This window comes from Ursus arctos, unplaced genomic scaffold (genome assembly GCF_023065955.2).
Source record: "Ursus arctos isolate Adak ecotype North America unplaced genomic scaffold, UrsArc2.0 scaffold_8, whole genome shotgun sequence".
Classification (NCBI taxonomy): Eukaryota; Metazoa; Chordata; class Mammalia; order Carnivora; family Ursidae; genus Ursus; species Ursus arctos.
This window is the reverse complement of record NW_026623100.1, coordinates 50,224,811-50,240,642: the sequence shown is the minus strand read 5'-3', so window position 1 is coordinate 50,240,642 and position 15,832 is coordinate 50,224,811. Positions and strand designations below refer to the sequence as shown.

The 15,832-nt window shown below is 39.2% G+C and overlaps 1 protein-coding gene across 6 annotated transcripts in view; it reads right to left on the bottom strand.

The window, feature by feature from the left end:
* Positions 1-15,832, bottom strand: part of ANAPC1 (anaphase promoting complex subunit 1) — a 94,164-nt gene that overhangs the window by 64,872 nt on the left and 13,460 nt on the right. For 4 of the 6 annotated variants that reach the window (XM_057309075.1, XM_048222649.2, XM_026480387.4 and 1 more), the window contains 7 exons: positions 14,344-14,439; positions 12,841-12,931; positions 12,684-12,749; positions 9,279-9,413; positions 6,266-6,406; positions 5,248-5,308; positions 3,161-3,348 (listed from right to left, as the gene is read on the bottom strand). In XM_057309075.1, the coding sequence (XP_057165058.1) occupies positions 3,161-3,348; positions 5,248-5,308; positions 6,266-6,406; positions 9,279-9,413; positions 12,684-12,749; positions 12,841-12,931; positions 14,344-14,439 (778 nt within the window). The remainder of the gene's footprint in view (positions 1-3,160; positions 3,349-5,247; positions 5,309-6,265; positions 6,407-9,278; positions 9,414-12,683; positions 12,750-12,840; positions 12,932-14,343; positions 14,440-15,832) is intronic. The other 2 variants (XM_048222650.2, XM_044391568.3) reach the window with 1 other exon arrangement.

Sequence of the window (15,832 nt, the reverse complement as noted above, 5' to 3'; positions counted from 1 at the left end):
TGGACCTAGTCATTGGCAAAAATTCTGTACTCCCTACTCTCCACCCCATTATTTAAATGAAAACAAAAAAGGATATATCTGAACAAAGCGAAATGAAAACCATTTGTCACTGAGGACCATTTCATCCTGAGCTTTGATGTACGGACAAAAGAATAGCAAGGATTTAATCATGCAGTCTTATAAATAAATGCGAAAGCAACTCAGCCTCAGAACTGATTTCCTTATTCCCTCTTTCAGGACTATTATCCAATAAATAAGTCAGAAAGCCCTGTTCTTCTTTACAAAAGAAAAAATGGTGGGTGCTCAGTCTTCCCCCTAGCATGGAAACCTGAGGGGGGCCCCTGGTTCTCTGCTAGAGAACGGAGCACAACAACCTGCATTCATCAACAAGTCCCACAGCACAGTAACACAGAAGAACTACAAGAAGCTCAAGCACTGCAGAAATCCTTAGTTTCCAGTAAGGCTCGATTTCTTCATATTTAATGAAGAATGGGAAAATGTGGACTAAAGTAATTTTCATGAAACTGTTTAAAATAAGAAAATTGTCCCTATTTGCCCAGGAAGGTTTTTCTCAAGAAAATTTCAGAGAGAAATTCTTTCATATGATAAAATAAAAACGAATTCTTAAAATAATATCTCATTCAGATGTGAAAGGGCATTCATTCAACAAATACACTGAGCATCTATCTATATGCCAAGCACTACTGTAGGTCCTAGAGATAGTGAACAAAACTAAACAAAAATCCCTGCTTACATTGAATTCACAATCTAGAAGGAAGAGAGACACACAAGCTATATAAATAAGTAAAATATGCAGCATATTTAATTAGTGCTAAAGGAAAAATAAAACAGGTAAGGGGGATAAAAAGTATGGGGAGGGGTAACAATTTCACATGGAATGGACAGAGCAGGCTGCACTGAGGTGCCATATGAAAAAGGCCTAGGCTTGTCTTGTGTGGGGGAAAGGTTTTTTCCTCTGGATTTCACAGCAAGTGCAAAGACCCAGAGGCAAGAACATGCTTGGTGTGTTCCAAGAAAAGAAATGGAAGCCAGTGGGGAGGACAATGTGAGCAAGACAGGGATGAGGAGACAAGATGAGAGAGGTAAGAGAGGGATGGGTCACATGACATGGCACCTTGCAGGCTTCTGGCTTTTACTCTGAGTAGGAAGGGAAGGTACTGGAGGATTCTGAGCAGAGTGACATGACCTGACTTTGTCAGACAGGATTACCTTGGCTGTTGGGCAGAGAAGAGAATGAAACATAGGCAAGGACATGAAATGTGAGTCAAAAATTAACAACTATAAATGACCAATGAGAGGGGCTCCTGGCTGGCTCAGTCAGTAGAGCATCCAACTCTTGATCTCAGGGTCCCACACTGGGCATGGAGCCTACTTAAATAAATAAGTAAATAAATAACCAGTGAGAATCTGAAAAACCCATTCCCGTTGACTTAGACAGGAATAAGAGAAAATGTCTCACTAAGTCGGCAAAGGTTCACCACACCACAAATCATCACTACGCTGAAATGGGCACTTCTAAATAAAGCTAGTGAGAATGTCAATGGGACAACCTTTTTGAAAATTATTTGACCTAGTAATAGCTCTTCTAAGGTTAAATTCTTAGGAAATGACTAGAACTGTAAAGATCTGTGTTTACAAATTATTCCTAATGAGAAAAAAGACTGATTTAACAACGTTCTATTAGTAGCTGTTGGCTTACTATGATAAAACCACATGGCAGCCTACTATGAAGATGATAAAATGAGGGGTTTTTTCCTAAGAATTTTTAATGGTACTGGAACTTTTCATTTATATCGTGTTTATCTAAAAGGCAATATAAAAATGTTCAGAGTGGTTATCTGAGCAGTATTATTTTTTTAATTCTCCCATTTTCCAGATTTTCCTCAGAACGTATATTCATAATGAAGAAAAAAGTGATTTTTTTTTAAAGATTTTTATTTATTTATTTGACAGGACAGCCAGCGAGAGAGGGAACACAAGCAGGGAGCGTGGGAGAGGAAGAAGCAGGCTCCTAGAGGAGGAGCCTGATGTGGGGCTCGACCCCAGAACACCGGGGTCATGCCCTGAGCCAAAGGCAGACACTTAACGACTGCGCCACCCAGGCGCCCCGAAAAAAGTGATTTTTTAAATGGATTTACTAGTATAAGACTAAAACATACAGCTAAGCTACCCAGACAAAGGTAAGTGTGTTCTGGAGTGATTTCTTCAGAGTGATCCAGGCAAGACTGTCCTGGGAGTTATCTCTAGAGCCAAAAGGAATCACCAATACCAAAGACACTACTCTGCCGGTTTTGTAAATAACCTGTTAAAGGCCTACCTTTTAAGAAAGCTTCTGGAGTGGAGAGAGAGGGACACGGCTTTGCATCATTATCAGACACTTAGGCTAAATCCCTTTAAATCGCCCTCAAATCAAACCTTCCTCCCCACAGACTAGCAAGTTGTGCGTGAAAACAGTATGGACTACAGAAAAGAACACTAAGCCACCATTCAGAAGACACAGTCTAGGCCCTGTTTTGAGCAAATCACCAGTCTGTGTTCTCTCTGTGATTCAGTTTCTTCATTAATAAAACCAAGATGATTATCACTAATCCTAGCATAACTTGCAGTCATTTTACAAAGATGAAATGAGAAATTATAGTCAAACACGCTTTCCCATGTTATAAAACTCAATAATTACTAGTAAAACATTATCATTAAATATTAAATGACATGTGATTTACCATATAGATAGATAGACACAATAAGCCTTAGTATTATTCCATTTTGTTGATTAAGGTATACCTATTAGTAGGGGCGTCTGGGTGGCTCAGCTGGCTAAGTGGCTGCCTTCAGCTCAGGTCATGATCCCAGGGTCCTGGGGTCAAGTCCCACATTGGGCTCCCTGCTCAGCAAGGAGCCTGCTTCTCTATCTGCCTGTTCTGCCTGTTGCACCCGCCCCCTTGTGCTCTCTCCCTCTCTCCCTCTCTGACAAATAAATAAAATCTTAAAAAAAAAAAAAAAAGACCTTTAAAAAAAAAAAGGTATACCTATTAGTAAATTATCTGTTAAGTATTCTAAATACTGTATTACCAATCATGTAAACATTACATTGGCAACAACAGAATAACTCAGAAAAAAAAAAAAAACTACATGTACTTACATTTCGGGTCCATGCTAAGCGGTCTGTGTTATAACCCATCATGTTCATGAGACAAGTCACAAATAAATTCCACTCGGAGTGATAACTGGGTCCCCCCGGAGCGCTGTGGACACTATACCACTTGACAAGCATCTGAACAGCAATTTCCTTTGGCAGGATAAACTTAATTGCTTGCAAACATGTTTGCACTATTAAAAACAAAGATTAATTTAAGTATGCTTCCCATATGCATTTCTTTTCCCCTTTTAATAAGAGTTTTTTAACTACTTCTGTGTAAAGGCCAATTACTCTGAAAAGAAAACTGTCATTACAGAGCCACCGGGATGCAAACATTCCCTGCCGATCACCTGAAATTTAAACCAACTACTGAATTCAACAGGAATTGAAAGAGGTCTCAGGGCAGCTTTCCGCTCACTGACTCTGGATCAGAAATAAGACAATCAACAGATTGTTTGAGACAGAAATGATTTATACCCACTGCCCCAGCAATTACTAATAGCTCCCCATTTTGCTCTCAAAAATACTCTAGTAGGGACAATAAATTAAAGGTCATTTTATCAAAAACATGTAATTTCTACATGAATAAGTTCACACAAAATACTGCTGAAATACTTCAGTATTTCATATGCAATACTCAATACACGCAACCTCAAACAGCAATGCTTAACTATCATTAAAAGATGTTCTCAATGAGTTAACATCCTGCTAGCCAAAACTTTATAACTTTTATTTCCAACACCATTCATTTTATGAATGTTTTACGTAACGCATCAGCCAATACTACATAATTTTCACCTTCCTTAGTGACTCAAAGCCATTGTAGAAATATCAGTCACAGTGCTACACTGTCAGGCTACTGCGCTGAAGAGGCCTGGGTCTGCTTTTTGTAGTTAAGTGGCCCCAAATTGCAATGTTTTTGTATTCTCACATCTTATCTTTAGAGGTTTCCCGTCTTCCCTTCCCACTGCCACTGTCACCAGGCCATCCTCAGCAGCATATTCTCTCTCATCAATTTGCTATGTGTGTACACATACAGCAAAGATTAGAGTCAACTAGAATAAATGTTAGAAAACCAAATAACCAAGTTTGTCATGGTTGAATCCAAAACACGTGTAAACCAGATACTGCCTGAGGGGCTGAGGAATGTTTATAAGTAAAGTATAGAAACTTCTAAGTGAAGTACAGAAATTTAGTGACTTCTATTTGGCTATAAGAGAGTAAGATTTTCCTTCACTTTTATTTATTTTATTTAATCCGTTATTTGTTTTTATGTATTTTATTTAGGCTTATACTTCTAAGGTACGTGGCCTTGAAATTATGGGCTAAATACTCTTTGAAGAGTAAGGTATCCTATACCTACTCATAGAATCATTTTACCACACCAATGAAAGATATTTCCTAAAATGAAAGTCATTCTATCCTACTTAGCAAATTCCAGAAATCACACAATCTGCCAATGCTTTGCTTTGCCACTTAGATTTCGAAACTAATAGATGTTACGAGTTTTCTTATACATTAAGATTGTTGACAAATCCCTTCAATTCTAAAGTTTTACCATTCTTTATTCAGAAATATTCTCCTAGTATTTTCCAAATTGTGTTTCAATAGTAACTTAAGCAGGCTTTAATTTTATTAAAATACACCTAACTGTATTTTGACTATAACATTAAGTTTTATTCAATTAAGGCAATTATGTTAATTTCTCAATTTACCTAACAATTGAAACATTTATTATATGATTAAAAGCCATCACACACGCCAAAAACTATTTTAGTTGCTTAGGCTTCCTTGTTTCTCAGATTTTCTTGAAAGAGGCATGTCCACTCACTGTATGGCCTTCTTCAACGTAAGAAATCTCAGAGAAACACAACTAGCACATCCTTCAAGTATACCCCTAGCCTTAGAACACATGGAGTAAACACTGAAAAGTGCTCCCCAGCTTCTCTGCAAAGTAAAAATTTCAATCCCATGGCTTCAAAAACAGCAAATTTTTTAAAATCCCAATTACTACTGCAAATCAGCAAATACTACAAATCTTATCAATCAAACTGAGAATACATGGAAGTGAGGTCTGACCTCAATCATACCTAATTCAGAGGTGGCAATTTCAGGAATAGTGATCCTAACCATGGAGCCATTACTCAATTCCTAGGGGAAAGAATGGAAACAAACAGGAGCATGTAAATAGAATTTGTGCGTTCTAAGTCTCTGAATGTCTTAAAAATGGCTATGTTTTATAAGACTGCCTGTCAAAGTAAAATTTAATAAAATAAATGAAAAACAAGTATTTTTCAAATGGAACTGAATATGTCCAAATTTCAGAAACTGTAAATTTGCTTATTTAAAAAACATTTCCAGGGGCGCCTGGGTAGCTCAGCCGGTTGAGCATCTGCCTTTGGCTCAGGTCATGAGCTCAGGGTTCTGGGATCGAGCCCTGCATCAGGCTCCCAGCTCAGCAGGGAGTCTGCTTCTCCCTCTCCCTCTGTTCATGCTCTCTCTCTCTCTCAAATAAATATAATCTTTAAAAATAAATAAATAACATTTCCAAAAGTTCTTGTTTTAATGAAATGTTTAATTTTTATACATACACTAAGAGTCACCATCACTAAAAAAGATGAACTTTTAATGAAAGGACAAAAATCTTAACAACATAAAATTAAACTATTTGAACAAGATTTGTTTTCAATAATTTTTTTTTTAAAGATTTTATTTATTTATTCAACAGAGATAGAGACAGCCAGTGAGAGAGGGAACACAAGCAGGGGAAGTGGGAGAGGAAGAAGCAGGCTCATAGAGGAGGAGCCTGATGTGGGGCTCGATCCCACAACACCGGGATCACGCCCTGAGCCGAAGGCAGACGCTTAACCGCTGTGCCACCCAGGCGCCCCTTCAATAATTTTTTAATAATAAAGCAACCGTAGAAAAGTTAAGCAGAATTACTTTAAAGTAAAATAGTACAAAAAATGACACATTGTAAGAGATTTTAAAAATCATGAAAAATATTTGTTTTTATTTTTCAGACAAAATTCTGCACTCTGACAAATTTGAAATGATAGTCATATTTCTTAGAGAGCTACCTAATCTTTTAAAAATAAATATACTTACCAGAGTTACTCTGTTACAGACAGGGTCTCTTATAGAATGAATATAAGTTCCAAGCTGCTGGAAAGTACAATCCTCATTATAGAGAGAATCATGAAGTTTTGAAGAATCCCTCAGTTCCGGAACTGGGGAGAACAAAACCACCTGAAAAAGTCAGAAATACAACACATATGAAATATTTTTTGAGGAATTAAGGACAAAGAAATCTCTTTTTGTACATGGTCTAACAATTGTACGTAATAACTTAAAATCATTCTGCTCTGGGTATGACAAAGCACCTTACGGCAGACCAAGATCCTCAGCCAAAGCAACTAGAAAAGGTCAGTAAAATAGTGAAACATCTGATCAACAGCACTGGAGAGCTAGGGAGACAGCGTACACCTGAGGGGCCAAGGTCTAGAAGAAAAGAAGGGAGTCACAGGGAGGTGGCCCAAAATTCTTCTTGGCATGTGCAATATTTGGTGGGGATTTTGGTAGGGAGTATGGATACACTGAGTGCACAAGAAATGCCACCGCTAAGAGGAAGAAGAAACAGCAACACTTCTGGCAATCCTACACAGCTAGACACACAAACTGTAACTTGAGGCAGCCCAGAGATGACTTGAGGATCTAAGACCCCAGAGGGAAAAGAGAGCAATGAGAAAGCAAAGAAACAAGATGGGTACAAAGTGGTATCTCCTCTACAGCCAAATGTTTGTTCTGAAAGTATGAGAACATTTACTTTGCTCAATTGTAGATACGCAAACATATCTTAGTTACTAATTAATACTAAATAATCTTAGTTACTAATTATATGCAGATGCTTCCAGCTTTAGATCCAGTCCTAACCACTGACCCTTTTTGTATTCCCATAATTCCAATTATAGGACATCTCTAAGTGAATATCTTGTCAACACTGACAGCCCATCAAGTATAAGATTATTTATTATATTCAAGCTTCTATTCCCACAGCTGCCACAAAAACCGAGCTCCACTGGTCCTGAATCTAAGTCTAGCTGCACAATCAACCAGAGACGTGGAAAGCCATTGATCAATGTGTAATACAATCATCTTGTGACCCCATGGCTACCACAAAGACACTAACCATTCCTGGGTTAAAGGAATTCTAAGAAAGTTAGAAACCATTTTACATTACAAAAGACAAAAATTCTTCCAAATCACACAAAACTCTGACACTTCTCCAGCTCCCTTTTGAAAGTTCTGCAAATGTCCTACTTTAAGGGAAAGAACTCAATGCTGCACATATTTAAAAAATAAAACCAGGGCCTAGACATTGACCAGTACAATTAATTGCTTGCACCAACCTTCACTTTCAACTTCCTGTAAACATCTGCACCCAAATGCCTCTCAAATACAGACCTCCTTTCTCCAGGCTTCCTAACTTGGTAAGCATGGGTGTTCACGTAGCTTGCTCAGAGAACACTGAGCCTTGTTCCCCAACACCTCTCCCCAGCACAGCACAAAACCAATCAACTGACAGATTCTGCCATTTCCACTTCACCAGTCACTCCCCTCCTTTCTAATATGCCGCCGTAACTTGGATTCTCTTCACTCCTCTTGAATTAACACAAAAACAACACCTGGAATCTCTTTGGTCTAAGTCCCAAGATAAACATCTAAAACACAGAGCCTAACATTCATAACTCCATCCTCAAAAGGCTGTAATGTTCTGGTGATAGCATTCAGAATAAAAGCCTTTTCATCCCTTCTGCCTTTAAGAACATGTTACTAAGAGTGGAAATCCCAGCTTACTAGCTATATGACTTTAGATAAGTAACCTCCTTATACCTCTATGTACCCATTGGTAAAATGGGGAGTGGTATCTTCCCAAAAAAGCCATTCTAAGGGATTAAATGAGTTAATACATATAAAACACTTAGAACAATGCCTAGCACATAGAAAACACTCAAAAACAAGTTATTATTACCCATTCCCTGCCCTGCCCCAACAGGCTCCTTGTACTTTTATAAGCATTCATTCATTCCACAGACTTGTCTTATATGCAACATGATGGAAATACGAATATGCATAAAAATGTTATGCACTTACCTGCCTCCACAGCCATTTCCCACGTGATTCCTCTTCTCCCCAAATGCCCCTTTCCATCTACAGATATCCTACTTATCCTAAAGGTCCAAACCAAGTCAGACATGCCCCTCAGATATGAGCCTCTGGTCCTGCCCCATCAAACCATCAGGATGTATCTTCCTATCAGCAAATCTGCTATGGTACTCTCTGTTCCTCATTCATAAATCTTAATAGTCTACCTTAAATTATAATTTCTCATGCAGACAGTACATCTGTTCCACCCAAATCAATTATGAGGTTCCTAGATGAAAAAGAATGTCTCATTCTCATCTCCGTAGCACCTTACACATCACAAGGGAGGTCAATATGTTTACTGAATCGTTTGTGTTTGAAAACATGTATATTCTACCAAGTATTAGCTAAACTTCCAATTCTGTCGTTTTTAAAACAGAAAAAAGTTAACCATGGGAAGAACTAATATTTAAACCAAACTTCTTTAAAACACTATTAATTTTTTTAATTTTAATTAAATATTTTATTATTTTATTTTTGTTTTTTTTTTTAATTTAAATTCAATTAATTAACAAATGGTACATTATTAGTGCCAGAGATAGAGGTCAGTGATTCATCAGTCTTATATAACATTCAGTGCTCATTACAACACATGCCCTCCTTAATGTCATCACCCAGTTACCCCATCCCCCCCCACCCTCCCCTCCAGCAACCCTCAGTTTCTTCCCTATGATTAAGAGTTTCTACGGGCGCCTGGGTGGCTCAGTTGTTGAGTGTCTGCCTTCGGCTCAGGTCATGATCCGTGGGTCCTAGGATCAAGCCCCACATCGGGCTCCCCACTCAGCGGGAAGCCTGCTTCTCCCTCTCCCACTCCCCCTGCTTGTGTTCCCTCTCTCGCTGTCTCTCTCTCTGTCAAATTAAAAAAAAAAAAAAAAAAAGTTCTCTAATTTTTGACAACACCTAATTCTTTACTCACCTCATCCAAGGATCCAAGTAGTTTACTAAGAGGCTTGGGAGTACTGATACTGTCAAGTGGAGTGCTGGGCCGAGGCATCGTGTTAGACATCGTCAGGGAAGGAGCTGGCAGTCCAGGAATAAAAACCTTTCCCACCTTTAAGCAATAAAAAGATGCGGGGAAAAAATATGGGCTTTAATGTATCATATCCTTAAATAAAACCTTATGGCACATAAGCATAAATTTTTTTGTTAGTCCAAATTTTATACACACCAAACACATCTAAAGAATAAAAAGAACTAAAATTTTAGGGGCGCCTAGGGGCTCAGTCGGTTGAGTGTCTGCCTTTGGATCAGCTCATGACCCCGGGGTCCTGGGATCGAGCCCTGCGTTGAGCTTCTGGCTCAGCAGGGAGCCTGCTTCTCCCTCTCCCTCTGCTGCCCCCCCTGCTTGTGCTCTCTCACTCTCTTTCACATAAATACTTCAAAAAAAAAAAAAAAACCAAACTAAGATTTTAGTAATTCCACTATTCAACTACAAATATCTTGGTATAATTTCTCTTGGTCTGATTCCTTCTCTTCATTATGGAGGAATTATTTGTGGCAGGAAAGCGAGTGAATGCTAATATAGTCAGAACATTATACAAAATCCCATATACTATGCATTTTCCTACCATATTGGTGGTAGAGAGAGCAGGGACACTAAGCTTTCAGAGACTATAAGCAGCAATCTTGTTAACGAAATCTCCAGGCAGAGAGAATGAACATCAATTACTTTCAAGTGGCCAAAAATATGAAGCTGATTGATGCTCCAGAAATCAAATCCAATGTAATCCAAACTGTGCTCTTGAGCTCATAATCTGCCTCCTTCCCTCATAAACTCTCAAATATTCCCTTCATATAAATTCTTCATTAAAAGACTGAGTTGACAATCCATGCTAATCACCCTTTATTTTGGCTATCGATGGGGTTCTCAGGAAAAACACAACAGAAGTTCAGATCCACACAGGCTGAAAACTCTGATAAGACTCAAAGGAAATATTCAGAACTCAAGTGAAATTCTAACAAAATCCATATTTATGTCCATATACTACCCAAAAGCTAATAAATTAACAAAGTTACCCAAATAAAATCCTCAGGATTAGAAAACAAATTGAGGGTGAAAACTAGTATCTATAAAGTTTTTAAAAAGCTACGAGAGGGTGCCTGGGTGGCTTAGTCGGTTAAGCGCCTGCCTTTGGCTCAGGTAACGATCCCAGGGTCCTAGGATTGAGCCCTCTGTGGAGCCCCACATCACCCCACATTGGGCTGCCTGCTCAGTGGAAAGTCTGCTTCTCCCCCTGCCTCTGCTCCTTCCCCACTCATGTTTTCTCTCAAATAAATAAATAAAACCTTTAAAGAAATAAAATAAAAAGCTATGAGAGACCTCCAGTTAATGATATATGGAGTAGGCACATTTCATGCTACCCCTCCCGCTGTTTACAATAGATTCTGCACAAAATCTATAATGCAATGGAGAAGACTCTGAAAGGTAAAGAAGACACTGGCTAAGGACCTGGGGACCAGGCATAACCTATGATGAATTCCCTAGGCATTTTTGTTTCTTTCACTCTTTCCCTAACCAGGTCTTGAGCTCTCAAGGGGCCTGCAACCCAAAAATGGCCACAGCTGCAAACCAAGAGAAATCCTGGTCTTTTTAGACAAACTGTCGGGAAAAAAGGGACCAACCAAGACAGAGACATCTTCACCATACCTGCCCCACCACAGGAAACACTAAAAAGCCATGGCCCTGTTTCCTCCATACCAGGAGCTGTGTTCTGGAGATTATGAGCAGAATTCTGTCATTCCCTCTGTGAGGAGTGGGTGGCATCCCTCCCCCAGCATAAGACCTGTGGCCAGGCCTATTTTGCACGGTGGTAACTAGGTGGTACTCCTCCCCTTCTCATCAAGCACTGTAGGTGCAGAGACCATGGACAGAGCGCTGCCGCCTTCGTTGCCAAGAGGTAGCCCTTCTGTACCTCCCCATGGTGTGCAAAAGCTATAAGGGGGAGGAACACTGGCTTTCATCCTTATCCACAATAATAAGCTGGCATACTTATTCCCTTCTGTCCTCCCCAGAAATTATGGGTGGAGCACTGTGTTCCATCCCCACCCTGCAATAACAAGGCAGTAACCCCCCTCTGTCCCATTTAGGGAGTGAGAGGAAGAATGGAAAGGAAGTAAGTAGAGAAAAGGATTCCATAAATACGTGTATGAAATCCTGGGCAGGCCTCTGAGTGAGCTATGTATGAAACTGACCAACAATGACACAGTAAAAGATCTGAGAACTAAATGCTGATCTGTAACACCATTCAGTTCTCAGACTGGCCTCTGGGTAGCAAAGAAGTTGGTACCACAAAGAAGTTGTGGCAGACCACAATCTCATTAAGAGAGCAGACAACAAAAAATGGGCCCCAGAAATACCTCTCTCCTTGGCCAAAAAAATCAGAAAGGAATAGCTTAACAAGATCAAAACTTTTAGACAATAAGCGATCTACTCCAGACAAATACCATGGGAAAAACTATGTCCCACCTCTCAGTCCTGTCAGCAAAGGCCAAGTGGGCGCCTAGACTTCCATTCTCACCTGGCTTTAACAAAGCACCGATTTGGGGGGGGGGGGGGGACAAATAGTACTATGGATTCACAAGAATGTTACATAAAGCAGCATTCGGAACTCTCATACACTGTTGAAGGCAAGAGTAAGGGGAGATGTTGTAAACTGGTACAACCTACACCTTGGAAGACAATTTGGCATCCCCCTCACCATGGCCAAGTTGAATATGCATATACTCTAAAGGTTAAGAAACTATGTGTAAGAATTTTTTTTAAGCATTACCAGAGGAGGGGTGGCTCAGTCGGTTAAACATCTGCCTTCGGTTCAGGTTATGATCCCAGGGTCCTGGGATCAAGCCCCACATCAGGCTCCCTACTCGGCGGGTAGCCTGCTTCGCCCTCTCCCTCTGCCCCCCGCCCTGCTCGTGCTTCCTTTCTCTCTCTCTTTTTCCCTCTCTCTCAAATAAATAAAATCTTTATTTTTTCATAATTTTTTATTATGTTATGTTAGTCACCATACAGTACATCCCTAGTTAAATAAAATCTTCAAAAAAAAAAAAAAAGCATTACCAGAGGAAACAGCAGAAGCAACATAAACACCCCCAGTGATGATAAAATGGTAAAAGTTTTAGTATAACCAAACAACGAACTACTAGGGAGCCTGCTTCTCCCTCTCCCCCTGCCTGCCACTTCCCCTGCTTCTGCTCACGCTCTGTCAAATAAATAAATAAAATCTTTAAAAAAGAATGTTTAAAAATCATCATCATCATCATCATCATCATCATCATCAAGGAGGTGGTCCTACGAAAGGATGAAAGGCTACTTACTACTTACCCGAACCACTCCTGTGTACAGCACCAGGTTTCCACTGCCTTCAAGGACCAGCATGGTATCTATCTTCTGACAGAAAGACAAAAATTTTACTTGCCAATCTGTGCAAATTATAAAACATAATGATTTTCAACGTCTCAAGATATGTGCCTGCATTTACCTCCACAGGTGCTGCATCCTTTGCGTGTATGTTGGTGATGGAGCCAAAGATGAGCTGAGTTTTATCATTACTTTCTTGAAACTTTACACAGCTAAAAATTAAAAAGAGAAACAAACTACTGATACGTGCAACAGCTTAGAGTGATCTATATGGTATTATGCTCACTAGGAAAAGCCAATTTTGAAAGGTTACATATCGTATGATTCCATTTATGTAACATTTTCAAATGATAAAATCATGGAAATGGAGAACAGATTAGTGGTCACTAGGGGACAGGGATGGGGGTGGGTGGGTTTGGTGTACGGAACTATAAAGGAATAGCATGAGGGACATCTTTGAGGTAATAAAGAAGTTCTATATCTTGACTGTGGCGTTTGCACAAATCTACACACGAGAAAACTTCACGGAATCATATAAACACACACAAATGAGTACATGTAAAATTGATGCGATCCGAATAAGGTGTGTGGATTGTACTGATGTCAATTTCCTTGTTTGGATCATGTACTATAATTACATAAGATGTTACCTCTGGGGGATAGAGTGCGGGGTACACAGGACCGCTCCCCTACTATTTTGCAACTGTCTGTGTTTTATCATTTATTTCCAAATGAAAAGGTAAATAAGTGGACAAAAGATCTGAATACACATTTTTACCTAAAAAGATAAATGGCTAGAAAGAACATGAGAAGATGCTCAACATCATAAGTCATTAGGGAAATGAAAATTAAGAACACTTCAAACCCACTAGAATGGCTACAAAGAAACGGACAACACAATAAAAAAACCAGAACCCTCACAGATTGCCGGTGGGAATAGAAAAGGGCGTAGCCTATTTGGAAAACAGTTTGGCAACTTCTTAAAAAGTTAAACATGAATTTATGGTTCAACCTAACAATTCGACTTGTAGATATCTTCTCAAGAAAAAAGAAATCATGTATGTCCACACAGACTCCCACTCCAATGTTCACAGGGCCATAACTCACTATGGTCAAAAAGTGGAAACCAAACGTCCATCAACAAATGAATGGATTAAACATAATGTGGTGTATCTACATATGGACTACTATACTGCAAGAGGAATAAAGTACTCACACATGTTAAAACACGGTAGATTCTAAAAAACATTATGCTAACTGAAAGAAGCTACCCACAAAAAAACTACATTTTGTATGATTCTATAAAATCTCCAGAAAAGGTAAATCTACTAGGTAGAAAGCCTATGTATGGAGTGGTTACCTGAGGCTGGGAATCAGAAGAGAGACCAACTGCCAATCAAACATAAGGGATCTTTTTAAGGGGACAGAAGTGTTATAAAACCAGATTGTAGTGATGGTTGCATTAACTCCATAATTTTACTAAAAATCATTTAATTGTACACTTAAAACATGTCAATTTTTTGGCATGTAAATTATTTCAATAAAGCTACTTAAGTCAAAAAAAGAAAGAAAAAGCAGCCCTAAGTTTATTTACACAGAATCAAAGGGAAGTACGTGCACTTACCGTAACTGGAGCTCAGACTCCACTAAAAAGCACAAGAACTTCTGCCCACATAGGTCAGATGTAATAAACACTTTTGAGGCCTGTGAATTTTTCTCTCTGTAGTAGATACATTTATAAAATAATTGTCAGCATTGGTTCTAAAATCTGCCACAGTAACTCTTAATGAAAATATCCTGAAAGAAATCTTAAAACTACTTGGGCCAAGCATTAACATTGAAGACCCCACAACACCTCTAGGATTGGACCTTCATGATCTCTGAAATTCCTTTCAGTTCTTTGATTCTGAGTCCATTCCACAGCTTTTTTGGGAATAAATTACAAAAAATTTAACCATTATCAATGATCTTTTTAATTCCATATTAGTAAAGTTACATACTGCTAAAGCTGCAAACTTGAATCCCTATCCCTTAAAGGGTATAAGGGGTCAGACCTCTTCCGACATGACCTCTTCTCTCTCTCACAGATTAGGCTCTACTTCAACCCTTTTTTTTTTTTTTTAAGATTTTATTTATTTGACAGACAGAGATACAGCGAGAGAGGGAACACAAGCAGGCGGAGTGGGAGAGGGAGAAGCAGGCCTCTCACTGAGCAGGGAGACAGATGAGGGGCTCAACCCCAGGACCCTGGGATCACGCCCTGGGCCGAAGGCAGATGCATTAAATTAACGACTGAGCCACCCAGGCGCCCCCCTCAACCCTCTTTCTGAAATCATATCTCTAATTTCCAAAGATTTCTTTTTGGAGTAGAACAGAAGACCATAATTCTGTAAAATGAGAATCTGCAACATATTCAATTTACCAAGATATATTTAAAGACAAATTATTTTTAAATGTTGGAAATTTTTATGAAGAACAAAAACAGAGAAGCTACTTCAACACTGCAGTCACAGCTTTGCTTTCCTCCAACTATACCTATTCCCTAACCCCTAAGAACACGCATTTGCCTTCTGCGTCACAGAGAAAATGTAGCTGTAAGGCTTGAGCCCAGCCTCCTGTCTTATGTATCTAATAACCATCACTGTCTTTTGTCTTTCTCCTGAAGGCTAATCTCTCCACTTGTGCTCCTTTTTGGCTCCTCGTTCTATCCATCATTTCCTCTCTCATTTTCAATGCTTTCCCTACACTGAGTATAGCCCTTGCAGCCTACTCTCTCATATTAAGATAAAAATCTTGAAATATGAAGATGGACTGAATAATAAATGATATGAAGGACTTAATGTTAATTGGCTAGGTGTAAAAATGGCCTTGTAGTTAGGTAAGATGTCCTTACATTTTAGAGATACACACTGAGGTATTTAGTCATGAAGACTGATTTTCTCTAATGTAATTAAGCAGTAACAGAACTCTCCCATGACCCTGAGAATCCCTCTAATTTTGTATCCTTATCCCCATTCAAAGGCAATCCATAACATAATCTGTATGCCAACGTTCACTTCCTTGGTCCCCATTTACTTCTTCCACCCCATTCCCTCCACAGCCCCTCTCCAAGT